At 39.3% G+C, this 18,395-nt stretch overlaps 1 protein-coding gene across 15 annotated transcripts in view; it reads right to left on the bottom strand.

Annotated features, from left to right (window-relative positions):
* Nucleotides 1–18,395, bottom strand: part of Tcf4 (transcription factor 4) — a 343,820-nt gene that overhangs the window by 16,975 nt on the left and 308,450 nt on the right. For 11 of the 15 annotated variants that reach the window (XM_090353043.1, XM_090353046.1, XM_090353044.1 and 8 more), the window contains 2 exons: nucleotides 15,690–15,766; nucleotides 12,535–12,738 (listed from right to left, as the gene is read on the bottom strand). In XM_090353043.1, the coding sequence (XP_090209169.1) occupies nucleotides 12,535–12,738; nucleotides 15,690–15,766 (281 nt within the window). The remainder of the gene's footprint in view (nucleotides 1–12,534; nucleotides 12,739–15,689; nucleotides 15,767–18,395) is intronic. The other 4 variants (XM_090353045.1, XM_090353048.1, XM_090353056.1 and 1 more) reach the window with 1 other exon arrangement.

Genomic DNA, 18,395 nt, shown 5'->3' with positions numbered 1-18,395 from the left:
TTTCACTAAAAGATCTGGATTCAATTCTTTTGTTTGGATTCTCATTCAAGTCTTCAAATGTTTATTGGGAGATTTCATAACTCTCATGAGAGCACCTAATTTTTCTTTTCCCCTGAAAAAAATCTCACTGCTTCATGTAATGCTTTGTCTGAAGTTTTATGCATTCTTAAAGTGCAATTCGTGGGGATTTATTCAATGCTGGCTCTCAAGAGAATAAAATAATTTTCAGAAGGATTTAAATATGACCTGAATGATTCCAACCGTAGCTGTGCTTATTTGTCATGTGATCAGCTAAGGTTGAAATTCCCCTTGATTTTCCACCAAAATAGTGCTAATAATGTATTATTCTATGACAACACAGTTCAAGAAATGCAAATGGGCACAAGCCGAATTCAGTTCATCTTTCCTTTTCTAACTCATTGTTTCCATTTATTAAAACTTTCATTTCTGTCTTCTGCCTCCTCACCACCCCCATCATTTTCCTACAGTGGAAGCCATAGCTGGATGCAGCAGACCAGGTGGGGGGCTGAGGAAGAAGTTGAGTCCTTTGCATCCCTTCCCTGATCTAGTGGCTAGTACTAAGCAAGTCATATAAATCCAAAATTAGGCCACTACTACTGAATCAAACCCACCTAGCACAGCGACAATAGTGCAAGCCTGGCAGTTACCTGCAAGCCATGCTTATTTTGTTTGGAGAAAAGGAAAAGTCCACTGATCCTGTGCCATATATGTGAATTTTGAATTCCTGAAGTGTAGCACACCCTTGTGAGTGTGTAATTTTCCTGCTGACTTCTACACAAAGCATTGGTAACACATTGGGAAGGCCAAAATAAGGCACTGACCACTTTGCTTCAACCTTTATCTTTAAAAGGCTTTTTACTTAGTCATGTCTTCCATACTGACTGTAAAACATTTGGAAAGGGAACACAATTGTGGAGCCACGAAATAGAGAGAGCATTCTACCCCTTGATCTCTTGCCTACTGAGGTCAGCCTGGGTCTTCACTGCTCCATGGACCAAGTTCAAAACCTCTAAAACCTGCATGCTCCCACTTTCCCCTGTTTTGTAGATTGTGTAGCCTCAATCTTCAGGTATCTGTTCATGTGCACTAACTAACCTTTGTGTTCATTCCCACACCAGCACAGACTCAGCTTAGCACTGTGCTGGGTTCTCGTGACTCAAAGTACTGCTTGTCTTTCTCTACATTCATAGATGTCCTGTGTCTGGCCCCCGGAAAGCCATGGTAAACCATAAGAACACTGCACTTGCCAGCTGTTTTTCTTGTCCTGAGCATGGGAAAGCCTTTTCCTGACGAGTGCTGACAGACACCAACCTCAAAACGTATTCAGGGCTCACTGTGCAACAGCGCAGGGCATACACTTCAGTGAGTTGTTTATGCAACTGCTAGTCACAAAGCCTCCAGATTGTGAGTATTCCCCAAGTGCAGGCCACCAATGAGCCCTGGAGTATTACAACTTCTATTGGAGGTTACCTAAATATCAAGGTTCACACAAATGACATGGATTTGTGATCATACATCTGATATCTAGACCTCTGATACTGACAGATATACATTTAATATGTTTCTGGCAAATAAACATTCCATTTGCTTCAGCAAATGCCTTTTGAATGTGTCCACATGCAAGTCACTCTTCAGGTATTTGCAAGAAAAAAAAGATAAAAAACAGACATATCTATTACCTTAAAGGCATTTATACCTTAATGGTGGGCAATATTGCTACCATAAAAGACAAAATAAAATGATTGCCATGAGAGAGTATGAGGTCATATAGGATATTAAATGTGAAACCAGGCTACCTGAAGAACAGTAGGACATTTTAGGTAGGCTTTGAAGGATAACTCAGATTATCTAAATGTACTTTTAAAACTACTAATATTTTACACTAATTACATAATATGCCAACTGTAAACATAATCCTTATATTTACCTCAATGGGTAAATTATTTAGACATGTGTGTGTGTGTGTGTGTGTGTGTGTGTGTGTGTCTGTGTGTGTCTGTGTGTGTGTCTGTGTATCAGTAGAGGCAGCTAAGCACTGTGTGTTAACATGTGTTTTCATATAGATTTCTTATTTTACACAAAAAGCAGATTTTTGTAAAAACTGTTACAAAATCAGCACCTATGCAACAATATGAATCCACACAGGGCATTTTGGCCACAAATGGTACCTCACTGTATGTGTGGATTATTGGCCCCAATGATTCACTCTTATTTAACTGCAATGAAGTCTTTCATCTCTGAGCTATACAGTAATAGTTTCCATATGACCAGTGGCTTTGCTATAAATAAGATCAAAAGCAAAAGGATTTAATAAAAGAAAATGACATTAAGGATAGCATTAAATCAGGAAAAAAATATCAATATCCAATTCTTCCTTGTTTTTGTTAAATAGAGAATAAAGCATCACAAAGTACTAAGCAGCTCCCTCAGTATCTCACCAAAAGTCATCTACAAACAGCAGACGGCGAAAAATCCCTTTGGGAATACTTTAGCATGGCAGAGATTAGGCTGGGGACTAAATGTGAGGGCAGTGGGGGGAGGGGGCGGGGAAAGAGATGTCCAGTAGATCTGGCCTGAGAACATGTAAAAGAGCTTCAGCTACTTGCAGGTTGTGTAGACATAATGTGTCAATGGCCGACATCTATCCTTTCCCTGCCCTTTTTCTGTCCTATTTCATGGAGATGGACATTTTGGTAATCCAGAGCTTCTCAGAGAATCATAACATTGCTCAACTCCGGTGCATGTGTTCTGAGAAAGGAAGTTTTTTTTGGCACACAGTGACTTGATATGAAGAGCCAACTTCCCAAACAAATTTTCTTCTAGTTCTTAAAAAAAAAAAAAAGATTTTTTTTTTTTACAATGTTAAATCTCTATTCCCGACTGGATAAACAGCTGCTAATAACTGCCCATTCCCAGGGGAGCAGGAGGCGTATTTCCTTTTATCTTCAGACTGGAGATAACTGACTTGCACTGGACTTTTGTGCTTCCTCATGTTTCTTGTTTTGGTTTGTTCAAAACTGTTTTAGTATAGGTCTTGCCAAGTCAAGTTTCCTTTTCTTCCTGTCCCTTCAACTACCTCCCAAATCTTGGAAGTTCTGGGCAGTCATGGTATTACTTATTTAAAATAATAGTTTCTTTTACTGTTGGGCTTTTAAAGGAAATTCAAGCCCTTCAAATCTCTAAGGGAGAATGCAGCCGTGGATCCTGTATAAGAAACTGTGGTGGAAATGGGCCATTTTGCTCCCCCCCCAATGCCCCCCAGCCTTTAATAATGCATACTGAGCTAATTATTCACTCAAGCACTGGCTGTGCTTAAAGTTATTCAATTTCTAATAGTATAGTTAATGTGATTACTTAGCAATACGAAGTATTCGTGCCCCAAATAAAGGAGCAAACTTAAACACTTTTTTTTCCTTTTGCAGGAAGTGCTCTGCAGAGGTTTAGCGCGCAAACCAGCCCCTTGTGTCTTTCTCACTTGTTCCCAAGCACCTGCTTCAATAGTGACCTCAGTTCTATATCTCAAGATTCAGACATTTTGCAAAACAGCTTTTTAAACAAAATCCAGCTGTTTCCCATCTAGACTTCAGGGGGAAAATTTTGGGCAGCTTGCAGAAACATTACCCAGAGACTACCATTCTCTGACAACTTCCACACACTTTTGAGAGCCGCCAGCATGCAGAAGCTGGGGAGAAGGCAAGATTAAAATGTGGAAATGCCAGTCTGTGATTTCTGAAATGTCCAGTTAATTGTTTTAAAGTGAATGTGACTATTGTATTAGGACAATGCTTTCCCCAAAGATGTCCTTTTGACTCAGACAGATCTGGTGAAACTCAGCTTCATAGTTCCTGGATGATTTATGGATAAAGAGAAAGCCATAATTACGCCCAACTGTGAATGTCAACCAATTAAGTAGGACTCTCAGGTTACAGAAAATGCAGGCCTACACCTTGCAGGTTTTCTGCTTTGCCTGAACCCAGTTCAGATTTTGCATCCCTTTTATACTTCTGTTCTCTAAGGAACTAGGATACTTCTGATTTGAAAAATTTACAGCCACAATAAAAGTTAACATAACACAATGGCCACAGAGTTTGAGAAAATAGAAAATGGCCAAGGCCTGGGTCTTGGCTTTTAAGCAGTACCAAGTTGCACCAGGATTTTCTGTTTTGGGATGAATGACATAACTGAATTACTTCATGAGCTGCTACTTTAATTCCCAAGGGTGGAAAATTCCATGAGTTAATTTAATTTGGATGTAAAAAAATATACATGAAAACTCGCTCTTCCTGTGGACTCTCATGTGAAATGTTCGAGCCAATTGCTGGCGGGCCCAGCAGTGGAGGAGGACTTTGAACAGTGCTCCTGCCAGCTGCAAGGGCAGGCCATTAGGCAATTTCCTCATTGCAGTTTGAGCATCTAAGAGTCTTTCTTCATTTTCTATTCTTTTTAAAAATTTTAATTTTTTATCAGCAGGCTTTTTCTATGGCTTAGAAAAAACTGTTCTATCCTGTCTCTGCTGAAATTCTACACTGACCTCAGCACTTAAGGGCATCCATTCAGGAAGCTTCTCCTAGGTGTCTGATCACTTCCTGGGTCATGTTGTAATACCTTGCACGGATGTGAGAAGTACACACTTGTATTATTACCACATCAGAGTGAAAGGCGTATGGGATCAGCAATTTCCTCTTACCCTCTGAACATTCCTACTGCATCTGAACCAAACACACAAAATGAATGAATGAATATGCACCCATTTTTAAACACATACAGTATATTTATCTTCCTCTAGAAAATCTGCTTTCTGGAGAAAACAAGGATATTATTATATTCTTCTCTTTACAATGAGAAGGTTGTTTCTATTCCAAATTATGAATGGTTTTGTACTGTGTGCCCCTGCACTTAATAAAGTTCCACAAACTTAGTAGAAGTGTCTGCCTGCTTTTGCCTCCATCACTAAAATGAAATTCACATAAGAGTAGGATGCTGTTACAATATCTGTTTTCAATGTGTCCATATATTTTTAATATCCTAAAGTAGAAAAAAAGGAAGATTTTGAAGATTTACTTCATTTAAAACTCACAACTACAAGATGGTAAGCATAAATGTTATCAAGAAACATTAGAGAATAAGGACCTATAACCTAAGGGATGCCAACATCCATTTTGAATTAAACACCCAGCACCATCTGATGGTCTTCTATATTACGAGGCCCAAACTTAATAAACACATTAAATAGTGATGGAGGCAAAGTAGTGAACACACTTCCCAAAAACACTGTGGAGCTATGTGGGGAGGTGTAGCATCCTCACCTCTTCTGTCATGGATGGCTGAGTTCTGGTGAAATGGCCTCATTATTCCAGTGGTACATTGCAACTTCAACATCAATGAAGAATATCATGTGTGCTTAAGGATTCTGAAACTAGTATTCAATTTCATGGTTCGAACTTATGTAAAGACTATCCTTTGTTTTGTTTTCCTTAGATGAACGTACAGTATTGGTAAATATTATAAGAGCTTTCCACTGAGGCTGCTAATTTGCTCTCATCTATGGCTGATAATTGAGGAGATGAGGAGCCACAGTAGAATACTAGAGACAGTCAAATACCTAATTTTAAGGCATCCAGAAATAGAGTAGCTATTGGAAAGTGATGTTGGGTGACTAATATCCTGCATAAAATCCTATCATGGACGCTTCAAAGACAATTTTGAAATGCCCTGAAACAAGAGTAGTAGCTGGTAAAACTCAAGTTTTGGTTTCACTAAGAACAAGTCTTACTGGACAGACTCCATTTCCTCACTCACACGAGTGCCCCTCAGCTGGCTGCTCATATAATGCTGTGGCCAAAGGGAGGAAGAGTAAAATCAGTGGACAGGACGGATTGAGACAGTACACTCCAAGCAGATAGGCCATCTGAGTGTAGAGAGAAGGACTATGGCTCTGAGGGCTTTTTTTGGTCCATGTCCTCTCCTGGCCAACATTTTTATTAGTCACTTTGATGTGGGTTTTAATGACACCCAATCACATCTGCCAACAATAGTGCTGGCAAGGTACGTGACAAAATAAGGACCTAAAAGTAGACCTATAGACTGGAAACAGATGGAAGGCTGCAATAGGAAATTGAAATTGGGTGATGGGAAGTTTTGTCCAGGTACAACGTCAAGTGTACAAGGATAGTTGGAAAATAAGGCTTATGGATCTCTTCTGATTACAAGTTCAGTGCATGCCAGCAAGGATGGTGGAAGCACTGATAATATCACCAACAGAATTTTGGTAGGTGCCATTCATGAAGATGGAAGAGAGGAGTGACATACCTATACTGGTCTACTGGGTAATACCTTGAGAGCTGTGTTCAGTTTGAGATCTCACATATTAAAAGATCCTTGGAGGGGGAAGACACTCAATTAGCTAGGGAGAACTCACTTGAAAGTCCTAGGAATTTTCTAGGGAAAGCAAACTATTTTGTTTTTAGCTTACATATTTGAAAATCCAGATGTCTAATTTAAAAACTAAAAAAACTATTAAAAGAGACAACTTTCTTCAGATAACTAAAAGTTTCTAAGGCGTTTGTTGGGTTGGATCTGGGGTCAGGAGCCAGTGCACACTCACACACATTGAACAGAATGGGCTTTGTGGAACCTGCTGATCCTGAAGGAAAGAGGTGATCGACCATCCACGGAGGTCCCCATGGCTGGGTCTATGCACTCCTCTGAAGTGTGCAACTCACATGTACATGGAACTTGAGAGAATCACAATCTATAGGAACCCAAAGATTAGAAAGTAGAGTTTTCTAAATACAACACTCTCGATGATTGATAAGACATTCACACCCACTGATGAGGTTGAAAGAAGCTTTTTGAAGGACCTAATCTCGTTCTTCACTGAACAAAGACAATATCCACATCAAATATGTCTTCTTGTGATCCTGTAGGTGTCTTCCTTATGTATACAAGACAATGATCATAGCCTTTGTGGAAGAATTCCTTATAGCATGAGAATTTCCTAACTCCTGGGACTGCCCTGACAACCCGGGAAGTGCTAGCTAGCCAGGGTTGCAACATAATATCCCAGGGGCACTTTTGGCTATTAGCTAAAATGACCAACAGAGATATACAGCTACTTGTTACAAGATCCACGGGACAATGAAGGCCTTTTCTTAGGCTCATTAATGAAGTCGGAGGAACCCAATGGTTTTTCATAACAGTCACAGTATTGAAATTTGTTATGATATTAGGTCAAGAGCAGAAGTCTGCTGTGAGATTGTGGGGTATGTTACAAAGAGCAGTGGCCTAGTTAGTGGCTTGTTTGATTTCTAATCCTAGCTCAATCTAATGAGCAAGCATCAGGATCATTTCCCCTTTCTAGGCCTCAGTCTTCAGCAGCAAAGCAAACACACTAGGCTGACTTCAGAGGTGTTTTTAGAGCCCACAATTTTAAGTAGATCTTAGCACAATTAATTATACAAGCAGGTCTAAGTTCTCACATGCTGAATGGGAATTAGACACTGGAAGGTAATTTTTACCCAAATACACGAACTTCGGCTAACTTCCATAAAATCCGAAATAAATAATCTACAAATGCTCTTGAATAGAGGGAAACCTAGTTAAAATTGGATTATACCAGTGGTTTGGGAACTCTATTTCACAACTCTACCATGGGGGATCTTGGGGAAGGCTTGGGAGATGCCACAGAGAGCAGAGGCAGGGAGGACCTTCTACGATTTCTCCATCAGTAAGTCAAGTAGAATTCTTTCTCCTAAGTCAGTACTGCCTCCGCAAATGACTATGCATAGCTCCCTCCTGTGTAAGGCAGCCCTGATCTCTCATGGGAGCTAGCCAGTCAGTCGTGATCGTGTTGACCATGCCTTAGTAGAAGGCCTGCCACTTAAAACCACTGCCAACTGTTTTGTTTTGTTTTTCCCCAAATGAACAGTGAGAATTTACACAAAGGGGACAGGGGATTGCACTCAAAACAGAGACGTTTCAGCTCAATGGTCTCATCGTGGCTGAATCTACCCACACAGGACGAGAATTAGATACAGAGCCATGTGACAACATAGTTGATGTTAGTTTTGTTTTTAATCTCTTACAAGAAGAGGTCAGGTCACCTGAAAAGCTTCTTTCATCTTTGGATGAGAATGCCAAAATGAATAATGGAGAGAATTATATTTGAGAAATTGACATTTTAATAATTTATAAGAAATCTAGTGATTTAATATCCAGGTTAATCATGGAGAGAGCAGAGGTGCAGAGAAACGATAGCCTGTAAGAGTTCCTGACTGACCAGCCTCTGAACTCCTTAGTCCCTCACCCTGTGACCCGATTAGGAAGTAGGTGGTTATGGTAAGAAAAATAGCTTCGTAAGTTAGGTCTTACAGCTTCAAGGATCCTCATAGGAAGAGTTCTGCCCACACAGAAGGAAAATGTTGATTTAGACAGGAAAGATGGCCATGAAACACAAATTCTGAAATGCTTAAAATTGGTATGAGAAAGGTAGACACTGACAGGGTCTGGGGAGGGCTCAGGAACAAAGAATGGGGACTAAATGCCTTTGAGTTTACATTAGCCTAGTGCCTGGCGACTACCTCCTCCAACCTATCAAGGCTCAGTCCACCATAGTCTCATGGCTGTCAGGAGCATCCTGGGGGCTTTCAGAAGAAAGCTAAAGATAGTATGAATGAAGGCACAGAGGAGAGGGGGTGGTAACACCTCAGGCATTCCGAACTTAAGTTTCTCTTCTGCCCTGTTGAGTGATGAGTCTACCGGAAGGGGGACAAAATGTAATAAGCGGTACCTAAGGAATTTATAAGTCAGTAAGACAAAAGCCGTATCTATAGAAGCTACCTCGTGCATGGAGTTAGGTAAGGTAAGTACACAGAAATGGGATAGCGCATCACACTGAGATTGGAGTAGAAAACGACTCTCAGGGAAGCAAAGGAAACCTTCTTGGAAGAGGAATGAGTCACAACACTGAGAATGGTGGGAATGAGACAGAGAACTAGTAAGAGGGGCCATGTTAGACAGATAGAGAAGAACACTTGCTGGAAGTAGGCCGGACAAATTCTGGTAATGGACATGAACCTGCCTTCCTGAGAAGCATTTTGCATATTGCAATAGCTAAAGGCTTTTGGTAAAATGGTCATGGGTCTTGAGTACTAGGCACGGAAGTGCTTATCTTGTAGACAATGAGAAGCCAGGAAGAAGGAAGAGAGCACAGCCAAATAATATCTCGAGAGCTACCTACACCATGCTCACTCCATGGAGTTAGGAGCCACTGTGGAAAGAAAAATCCTTTTCATTATACTAATACTTAGCAAATCACTGAGGACCTACTTCAAGAACTCCAAGGAAAACATTTTGTGAATCAAAAGCTAAGGACAATATGTTAGCAATTAAATGAGATAACAGAATAGCCGAGGCAGAACCACAGTTTCCCCCCACCATGAATTCAAGCTGCACACAGAAAGAACTGCTTACATCATCTTCCAAGCTATCAAACCATTCTGTTTTGATTTTCAGGAGGCGAGGAGGGAGGAAACCAAAAGAGCTCGGGAGGTCAAGAGGATTCAAAGCTGTCCATTCTTTAATCAAGAGGCATTATTAAGGAGAGTTAGGAAAGATATTTGCTCCAAACAAAACCAGCCCTGGGATAAGTCTCAAGTTTCTGCACCTTGTTCCCAGTACAGAACAACGAAAGAAGGTGTGTGTGTAGCTGGGAGCTGGCCTCTCACCAGGCTCCTCGGCCCCATTTCCGGTGCATACCTCCCACTGCTACTTTATTTACTGCAGCTGGCCAACGTTTTATAGCCTGTTTCATGTATTAAAATTCGAATGTGGAAAACATTACCGGTATCCTCCTTGAGGTTTTTTTTTGGGGGGGGTTGTTGGGGGGAAGGGGGGGTAGCAATTTTTTTTTTTTGCATCCCCTTAAACTTCCTTTTCATTGTGGAATGTGTCCAGTGGTCAGACGCTAACTTCAGATTGACTAAATTCAAAAGCTATTTCCTTTGTTCTAAAATTCTTACCAGTTTGTACAAGGAAAGATAGGCCAATCCACCCCCTTTCATGTACCCTTCAGATGGAAGAGCCCAGGGTTTGCAGACACGCTGAATCGTTTTCAAGGAAGAAAGGCAGCAAGAGACCCTCATTCAGTTTAAAGGGCAGCAGGTGAACAGGCTCTTCTTTGGAGTTCTGCCATCATCTGGCTGGCTCCATGTTTGTCTCTGATTATTAAATATCTTCACCTCTTCCTTAGCAAAACTGGCAACTTCATTTCTTCCCCCCCTCTCGTTTTCATTTTTGTTTACCAGAAACAAAGCAAAGGAGGTGTCTAAGCAGTATTAGAAAACTGTTCAATTATTTCCTTTTTTTCCACTGCTTTGTTTTGTCTCCCTGATTCTCCTTCACTGGGGCCACAACAGTTTTCCATCTCCAAAAATAATTCTAGATTTTTCCTCCTAAACTGTCTCTCAAAACTAGACTCAAAAGAAGAGGCAATTCAAAGGTCAAACTGTTTCAAACAGCATCTATGTATAGCTTAATATGTTAAAGAACCACTTAACCTACATCTGGTATTTAAGAACAAACTACATATTTATGGAAAAGACAGTCTCTGAAGCAATGCCCTGGCTACATGCAACATCCGGTTAACATATGCAAAATGAACACAGCTACAGAAATTAAACTATTTTTCTCTTGATTGAGAGCAGATATACAGAAATGGTTATAAGTCACAGATTTGGCTTTTAATAAAGCCAGATTTCTTAATTAAAAGCAGTATTGTTTAAACACTGTCATTGGGAAAGAAAAAGCTGTACAAATGAAAATCTCATATTATATGTATCCCAAGTGTATTTAACACATTACCTGAGGCCAAGCAAAATTAAAATCTAAACTTCCCTTTTGTAAACTCTCAGCAATTGCCATGAACAGACAAGTGAGTTTTATTCAATGATAAATTTTAGGGTAGAGGTCAAAGAAAAGGGGGAAGAAAGAAAGACAAGAGAGAGGATCTAGCTTTGGCATTCAAAAGTATCTTTCCACATTTTAGAAGTGAGTTCATTGATTCTATTTATAAAGCAGTATTTTGGGTTTCAAAATTATGCTGCTCAGGATGGTATTCTTAATTTTAGTTTTTATTAAGAGAAATTGAAAGAGACAGAGTAACAGTAAGAACCTGAAGAATCTGTACACAAGAATCTGTACTTATTTCCTTTTGGAACCAACTGTAAATTAGAAATGCTACAGAACAAATGGAAAATAGACTTTCATCAAAGCAATTTTTCAAAATCTACTAGGGACAAAATAGAACACTAACCTTACTTAGCAGGAAGAAGTCTGTAAGGAGCAGAATTGTATAGAATCACTACTGAATTCCACCCATTAACTCTTACCACTTCGTATTGGGTTAAGAGATTTGTCAAGAAAATGTATTTGATTATTTGAAATAGGAAAGGGAAGGGGGGAAAATAATATGATTGGGAGGGAGTGGGGAAAGGGAAATGGGGACAAAAACATGAGAAGGGGTATCAATGTGTGAGAAGTAATGTACCTACTATCTGGTGAATGTAACTGTAACCCCTCTATATATTAAAATAAAATAAAGTTGCTTTCCAAGTCATTTTAAAGTTTATTTTTGAAATATAAGCAATGTAACACAAATTTAAATTGCTCCTTTTGATTTGTCATTAAGAGACAGTTTAAAATACTAGTAATGCCTTAGCATCTCGTGCATAAATACTTAATGAAATGGAAATGTGTTAACATAAAAACTTAAAAGGGCATTCAAAGCAAACCAACTTGCCTGGTAAATGGATAAATATAATGTGGCCTACCCACACAACGGAATATTATTTGGTAATTCAAAGGAAAACGAATGAAGCTCTAATGTACGGTAAAATGTGTGAAAAGAGTATATTTAAAACATGCCAGTCAGAAACATATATATATATATGCATATAAATATAGTAGGACTTCCTTTAGGTATATTTCCTTTATATAAATTGTAGACACAGAGAGTAGATAGGTGAGGGTGGGTGGAGAAGGTTGGGGGAAGAGGGAAGGGTTGAAGAATGACTGCTTGATGGGTATGGCTATGTGAGGCGTGATGGCTGTGCAGTTCTGTGAATACACTAAGGTACCCTAAGGTGTACATTATTGACAGGGCAACTGCTAACTGGACTATTACCTCAATAAAGCTGTTTGTAAAAGATAGCTGTTGGTGGCTCCTGTCTGTAATCCTAGCTCCTCAGCAGGCTGAGATCTGAGGATCATAGTTCAAAGCCGGCCCAGGCAGGAAAGTCTGTGAGACTCATCTCCAATTAACCACTAGAAAACTGCAGTGGAGATGAGGCTCAAATTATCTATGTAGAGTGCTAGCCTTAAGCAAAACAGCTTCCCGACAACACCTAGGCCCCAAGTTCAAGCCCCAAGATATACCCAAAAAAAGGGTAGTATTTACACCTGAACTTTGTACACTGAGTAGCAACTAACTAAAGGGTCTACAATGACAGCACTTACCATGAGCGAATGTCTGTTGGCTGAAAGAAGGCCAGTTCCATACCCTGAGCCCAGACCACCCATTGCTCCATTATGAGAAGGTCCGATGATTCCATGCATGTCTCCGTGACCTCCAGGCACTGCTGTGGACGGGCCCACTGCGTGATTTCGGAGAACATGAATCGCATCATCCAGTCTTTCTAAACGATCTTCAATTCGGCTTTGCTGTTGGGGAATAAATGATGTGAAATTTAATTTAGTTTGAAATGCATGCATAGGTGATATAAGTGAAGGAGTTGACAAAGGGCACACTTTGGGTTTCTGAGTATGTTTCCAATAAAGTTTATTTTCATAGAACAGTAATAAAAATAAATAATGTCCTTCCTAGAAAACTAGTGGAAAATGTTAATGTTAAAATTATAGTGTTATTTTTTTATGAGCGAAATAAATTCAGTAAGACTTCGAGGACATTATTATGTACATATGCTGTAGACAACTGCATTAGCTTGAAAGAGAATTCAGTTACTTTAGAAGAGAAAAACCTCCAGTGAATTAAGGAACATTCTGGCAGGAATTAGTTACAAGAGTTCAAAACATTAACAGTGGATTGATGACCTACTTATAGTTTTCCAACTAATCTCTTCAAGTCAGGGACAGGTAAAAACACACATATTTTGAGGTTTTTGTTGCTTTTTTTTCTTTCTTAAAGATTATCTGCAAGTTGGCCGGGAGTTTGGCCCAGTGGTAGAGTGCCTGCCTAGCATGCTTGAAGACCCGGGTTCGACTCCTCGGTACCAGAAAAAAAAGCCAGAAATGGTGCTGAGGCTCAAGTGGTAGAGCTTTAGCCTTGAGAAAGTCTAAGGACAGTGCTCAGGCTCTGAGCTCAAGCCCAGGACTGGCAAAAAAAAAAAATATCTGCAAGTAGTTATACAAAGGAACAGCCATTTAACAAAGCAGCTTATGAATACAATATAACTTGATCAATGTGACCCCTTTCAACATTTCCTCCATCCTTCTCTTTCCTCAGTTTTCTTAATTTTGTAGAATATACAATGAATTTTGAATGTTTTTGTTTTACAAAATGGTTAACTAATATAGGAAGTATCAAATAAGTTACCTAAGCCCCCAATACAAGAGATACCTTCGGTGTCCAGGCATAGAGCCAGGACCCTGGCCCAGTGGTAGAGTGCTCGCCTAGCATGCACTAGATTCCTTTGTACCGCATACACAGAAAAAAGCTGGAAAGTGTTGCTATGGCTCAAGTGATAGAGCCTTTAGAAAGCTCAGTGCCTAGGCCCTGAGTTCTACCCCCAAGACTGGCAAAAAAACATTATTTATAACCAGTTTGAATGTGTATACTATCATCCAATGTGATATAAATCTTTAAGACAGAAGAATCAAGTATAATTTATTTCAAAGTCCCTTAAATTCCTACTTTATGTGATTAAAAGGAACTTGTGGATGTACATTCTTTTTTATTTCTGTGATCAATAATAGTATCAAGTTTACTCTCCAGCTGATATACCATCTCATCCATGCTCATTCTACATGAGTACTTTAGTCAAGAAAGATGGTAATATCCCTAGGTATGAGAATGAGACAAAAAAAAAGTCTAGTGAGTTAATTACTCAGTGTGTTACTGTGCTAGAAAATGGTAGTCAAGATTGGAATCTAGACTTAAACTTAAAAGTAGTGCTGTTTTGTAGATCATGCACTGGTCGACTTTGATTTGTAATGTGCTGTGCAAACAGATGTACCAGCTGTACGGAGGGAGAAAAACAATTTCTAATTATTCTATACCAATAGGAAGAATGTGTGTCTAATTGAGTTAGTCTATGGTACAGAGCATTTTGATTTGGTGGCTTTAGGAGTTTATATGACCTCCCCTAGACTGCTAGCCCTGCTACTTATGTGACCATGTGACCTAGGAAAAGCTACTAAATTTCTCTGGGTCTATGATTTTTAGTTTAGGAAGAATGATACTATTTATTTCTAACTATAAATGTATGAAACAGAAATCACACATGTGTCTATTTTCCTTCCTTCCTTGTTCATAGTGTACTGGCAAACAAGAGTTTCTATTTATGTGACCTCTTTCCAAATGCTCAGAATTCATAAGATATTGGAACTCCAGACTGAAGCTGTCAACTGCCCTGGACAGTTCTGTAAGACTAAGTCTGGGTTTGATGGATAGGTACTGGAGAATACTTAAACAACTGCCTTGTTCAGATTCAGTCCACAGACTGAGGCTTGGTAGTACCTGTTTTCTCTCTGTGTAGTTGCTTTTATTGGCTATGCTATATGATTTACTAACTGTTGAGAGAAAGCACAAGGAAGAAGGGAGAGCCATTCTGTATTTTCATGGTTAAGCTTTTCCTGAAAGAGAAATGTTACAGAAATCAAAGACCCCTTCCCGATTTCTTCTTCATAATAGAGAAGAAGAAAGGAGAATGGAAGCTTCTGGCTACCCCTTTCTTCTTGCTAGTGATGTTTGCATTGTCTCAGGTGCAGACTAACTACTGCACGGTCCCTGGTTACTTCCCACATGTTTTTCCAGGCCTAGCCACCAGGTGTGGAAGAAGATGAAAGTGTTAGATACTGAATTATCATGTGAATACTTACAATATGAATTAGGCTCACAGAAACATGCTGCCATTCGTTTTTCAAAGAGAAGGCATTCCAGTACTAGCAGAGGTATCCCTCAATTCCCTTGATAACCACAATGAATGAAACTGCAGTGACATAAAAGGTAGACCTTCTGCAGCAAGGTTAAGAGGAAAAGCACCCATAAAGCCATTATTCTGGGAGTGAAACAGAGCCAGACTGTGTAGTTCTAGTTGTGCCACTGGGCAGGGGCTCCTGTGGTGTAGGGGAAGTTATTTCATCACTGGCAGAGATTTTTCTCAAAGTGGAGTGAATTTATCCTTCTGAGATTTCTCATTTTCTATCTGGTCCTAGATATGTAGAGGCCTGGGCCTCCTTTTCTAGCAGTATCCCCGTCATTGTCTACAAATACATCTGGGCACAGTCCAATAACTGGTCCTAACAAGCTGGTGTGCTCATGTTGACCATCAGTTATGATTGTAAGCAAAAATACAGGACTTAGAGAGTGAAATGTGGATGAATAAGAAAAAACAAGATCTGAAAATAGCCACAGATGAACAGATGAGACATACCAAAGAATGCAAGGGTCCTTCATAATTGGGGGAAGACGAGGCCTGCCCTCCATTTCTGGACCAAACAGCTGTGCCTGCTGATATGAAAGTAAGAATCACAATTACATCTACATAAAGTTAAACTCACCAATACTTAACAAAAAAGGAGTCTCTTTAGAAATAGCAATGATGATTTTTATTTAAACAATAAGGCAAGGAAAGCACTTGAAATATCAAATCAATTGCATTTCCTTGGTCTTGTGTATATTCAGAATTCTTCCTAAAAGGAAAACATTTAGCTGAGTCTGGAATTCAGCTAATAGAAGTCTTAGTGAAATACATCTGTAGTCAAGGTATGTCTAAAGTACAAAAAAGAGGGATGGGCCAGGCACTGGTGCTTCATGCCTATAATCCTAGCTACTCAGGAGGCTGAGATCTGAAGATCACAGTTCAGAGCCAGCCCAAGCATGAAAGTTCCTGAGATTCTTATCTCCAATTAACCACCAGAAAGCCAGAAGTGGCACTGTGGCTTAAGTGGTATAGCACCAGTCTTGAGCTGAAGAGCTCAAGGACAGCACCCAGGCCAGAGTTCAAGCCTCAGGACTGACCAAAAAAAAAAAAAAAGAGGGATACTTATTCAGTTTATGTTCAACCAACATTCCCTCATCAATGGAAAACAGCTGTACTACTTTTGTTTTAGAAATAATCTACAGAATAAGATAAACCCTTAAAAACATTTATTTATTTATTTTCCCTTAAAAACATTTATTTTTCCCAGGTGCTAATATTAACTCCAGGCATTTGTCTCCACCACTGATCCCTTTAGAAACTTTTTTAAGGGAGTAAGATTTGTTAGCATCAATCTCCTATACCAAAAACTTTCAAACTCGTTGTCACAATAACAACTGTGAAGTTTCTTCCAAAGAAATTAACTCTTTTTAATGATGTACTAAACTTGATGCTAAAAGAAAGATTCCTTTGAGAATACATATCTTATGGCTAACTGACAATATGAAAAACAATTTTAAACTGAAACCAATTTTTAAAATTACACATTTTGTGAAGAAAACTTAGAAAATCCATAATTCAAACAAAGGGAAAAAAATAATGGCCACGATTATCACCGAATCTTATTCCATGATGCTGTTAGCACTTTTAAATCCATTCTTCCTGACTTTTCTGGGTATGCCTGTGTATTTTTAATGCTAAATAAAAATAGAATATTTTTGTTCCATTACTTTTCTTGACAGAATTTGGACAGAGTCGTCGGTGTGAAAATAGCAATCTGTCCCCTTATTTATGTCTTCATCAAAGTTCTTTCTTCCTAACACGTGATATTCCCGAATATATTATACCAAGATCCACAAAGTGGCATCCCTAGCCTCATTTTCTGAGTCTTCCCCTAGTGCAGGTTGCTCATGGTGACTTATGTTTGTACACTGTTTTCCTGAACTGTCCTACCTATTCTAAACGGAGTGCTGGGAGCCAGATTTACAACTAAGCTCTGATAGGATCACTGGAGTCACCTCTGCAGGCAGCTGCTTACTCTTTTTGGGTACATTTATTTGTGAATTCAGGTCATCAGGTTACATTAGTTGTTTTCCCACTTTAAGACCACAGAAGGAGCTGATATTTGAAGGGGGGAGTGAGGAGTCTCAACCTGTTCAGATGTTCCTACCCGTGCTGTCTCAAAGCCTTTAATCCAGTTCTCCTCTCATGGACACGGACCCCTGAGATCATTTTGTTAGAGTCTAAGAATCTGTTGGTGAACCAGGGAGCACAGAAGTATTGAACGTCACTTTCCATGTGAGATTGAAAAAAAGTCTATTTTTTCCCAGTTTCAACTGGACATGGACTTGAGGAGTTGATTCCTCCCTTTCCCCATGACCCTCCCTCATCATGGGGGCTAAAATAAGGATGGTGCAAAATCCCAACTCACTCACAGTCATCATTTCGGAATGTATTACAGTAATCTGAACCCCCCCATTTTCCCCCAGGCAACCCAGGTGGTAATGAGCACTTAGTAGGTAATGAGTTGGTGTATTCCCAGAATATTACAGAATTCAAGGACACAACATTTAGTTGAGTTTCTCCACTATAAATTATAATGAGGTTGGTTCCAAGATATACATACGATATTATAATTTTCTTGGTAAGCCAGCTACTTTTCATTCCAAAAATCAGGGCACTCTGGAAGCTTTTATAGAAGAAGGACAATATTACCTCTGTAAAGTGAAGTGATTTACTGATAAAATCGTACAACTTAAAATTCTTCATCCAATTGTGTACTTGAAAAGACATTGACAAAGACTGAAATTTCTGTAGGAAATAGCCCACATAATATATATTCCATAACTAGGTCTTATTTGTTACTATACTGGGGACAAGGTTTTGCTATGTACCTTGGTTTTGACCTTCAGTCTCTTGAGTGCTGGATTTACAAGTCGTATACCAACATTTCTAGCAACTGAGATATTTTACTGGAAGAGATTATTTTATTTTGCAGAGTTAAGAAAGATTTCAGAAATAAGGTTTTCATTTGCTTGTGCAGTCTAAAATGTTCATCGCGTTTCTGAGAAAAATTTGGGATGTATTTAATGTCCAGTCATGTTGTAGTCTTCTCTCCACTCTCTTAGGCACTATGCAAGAATCCTGTTTTGGGATTCTGAGAGAGAGTGGGATAAGCTAGGATCATAAAAGGGGACGCATTCTTACAAACTGTTACTA

Source organism: Megascapheus bottae, chromosome 19 (genome assembly GCF_031878675.1).
Source record: "Megascapheus bottae isolate mThoBot1 chromosome 19, mThoBot2.hap1, whole genome shotgun sequence".
Taxonomy (NCBI): domain Eukaryota; kingdom Metazoa; phylum Chordata; class Mammalia; order Rodentia; family Geomyidae; genus Megascapheus; species Megascapheus bottae.
Note: the sequence above shows the minus strand (reverse complement) of the source record. Positions and strands in the feature narration are given on the sequence as shown.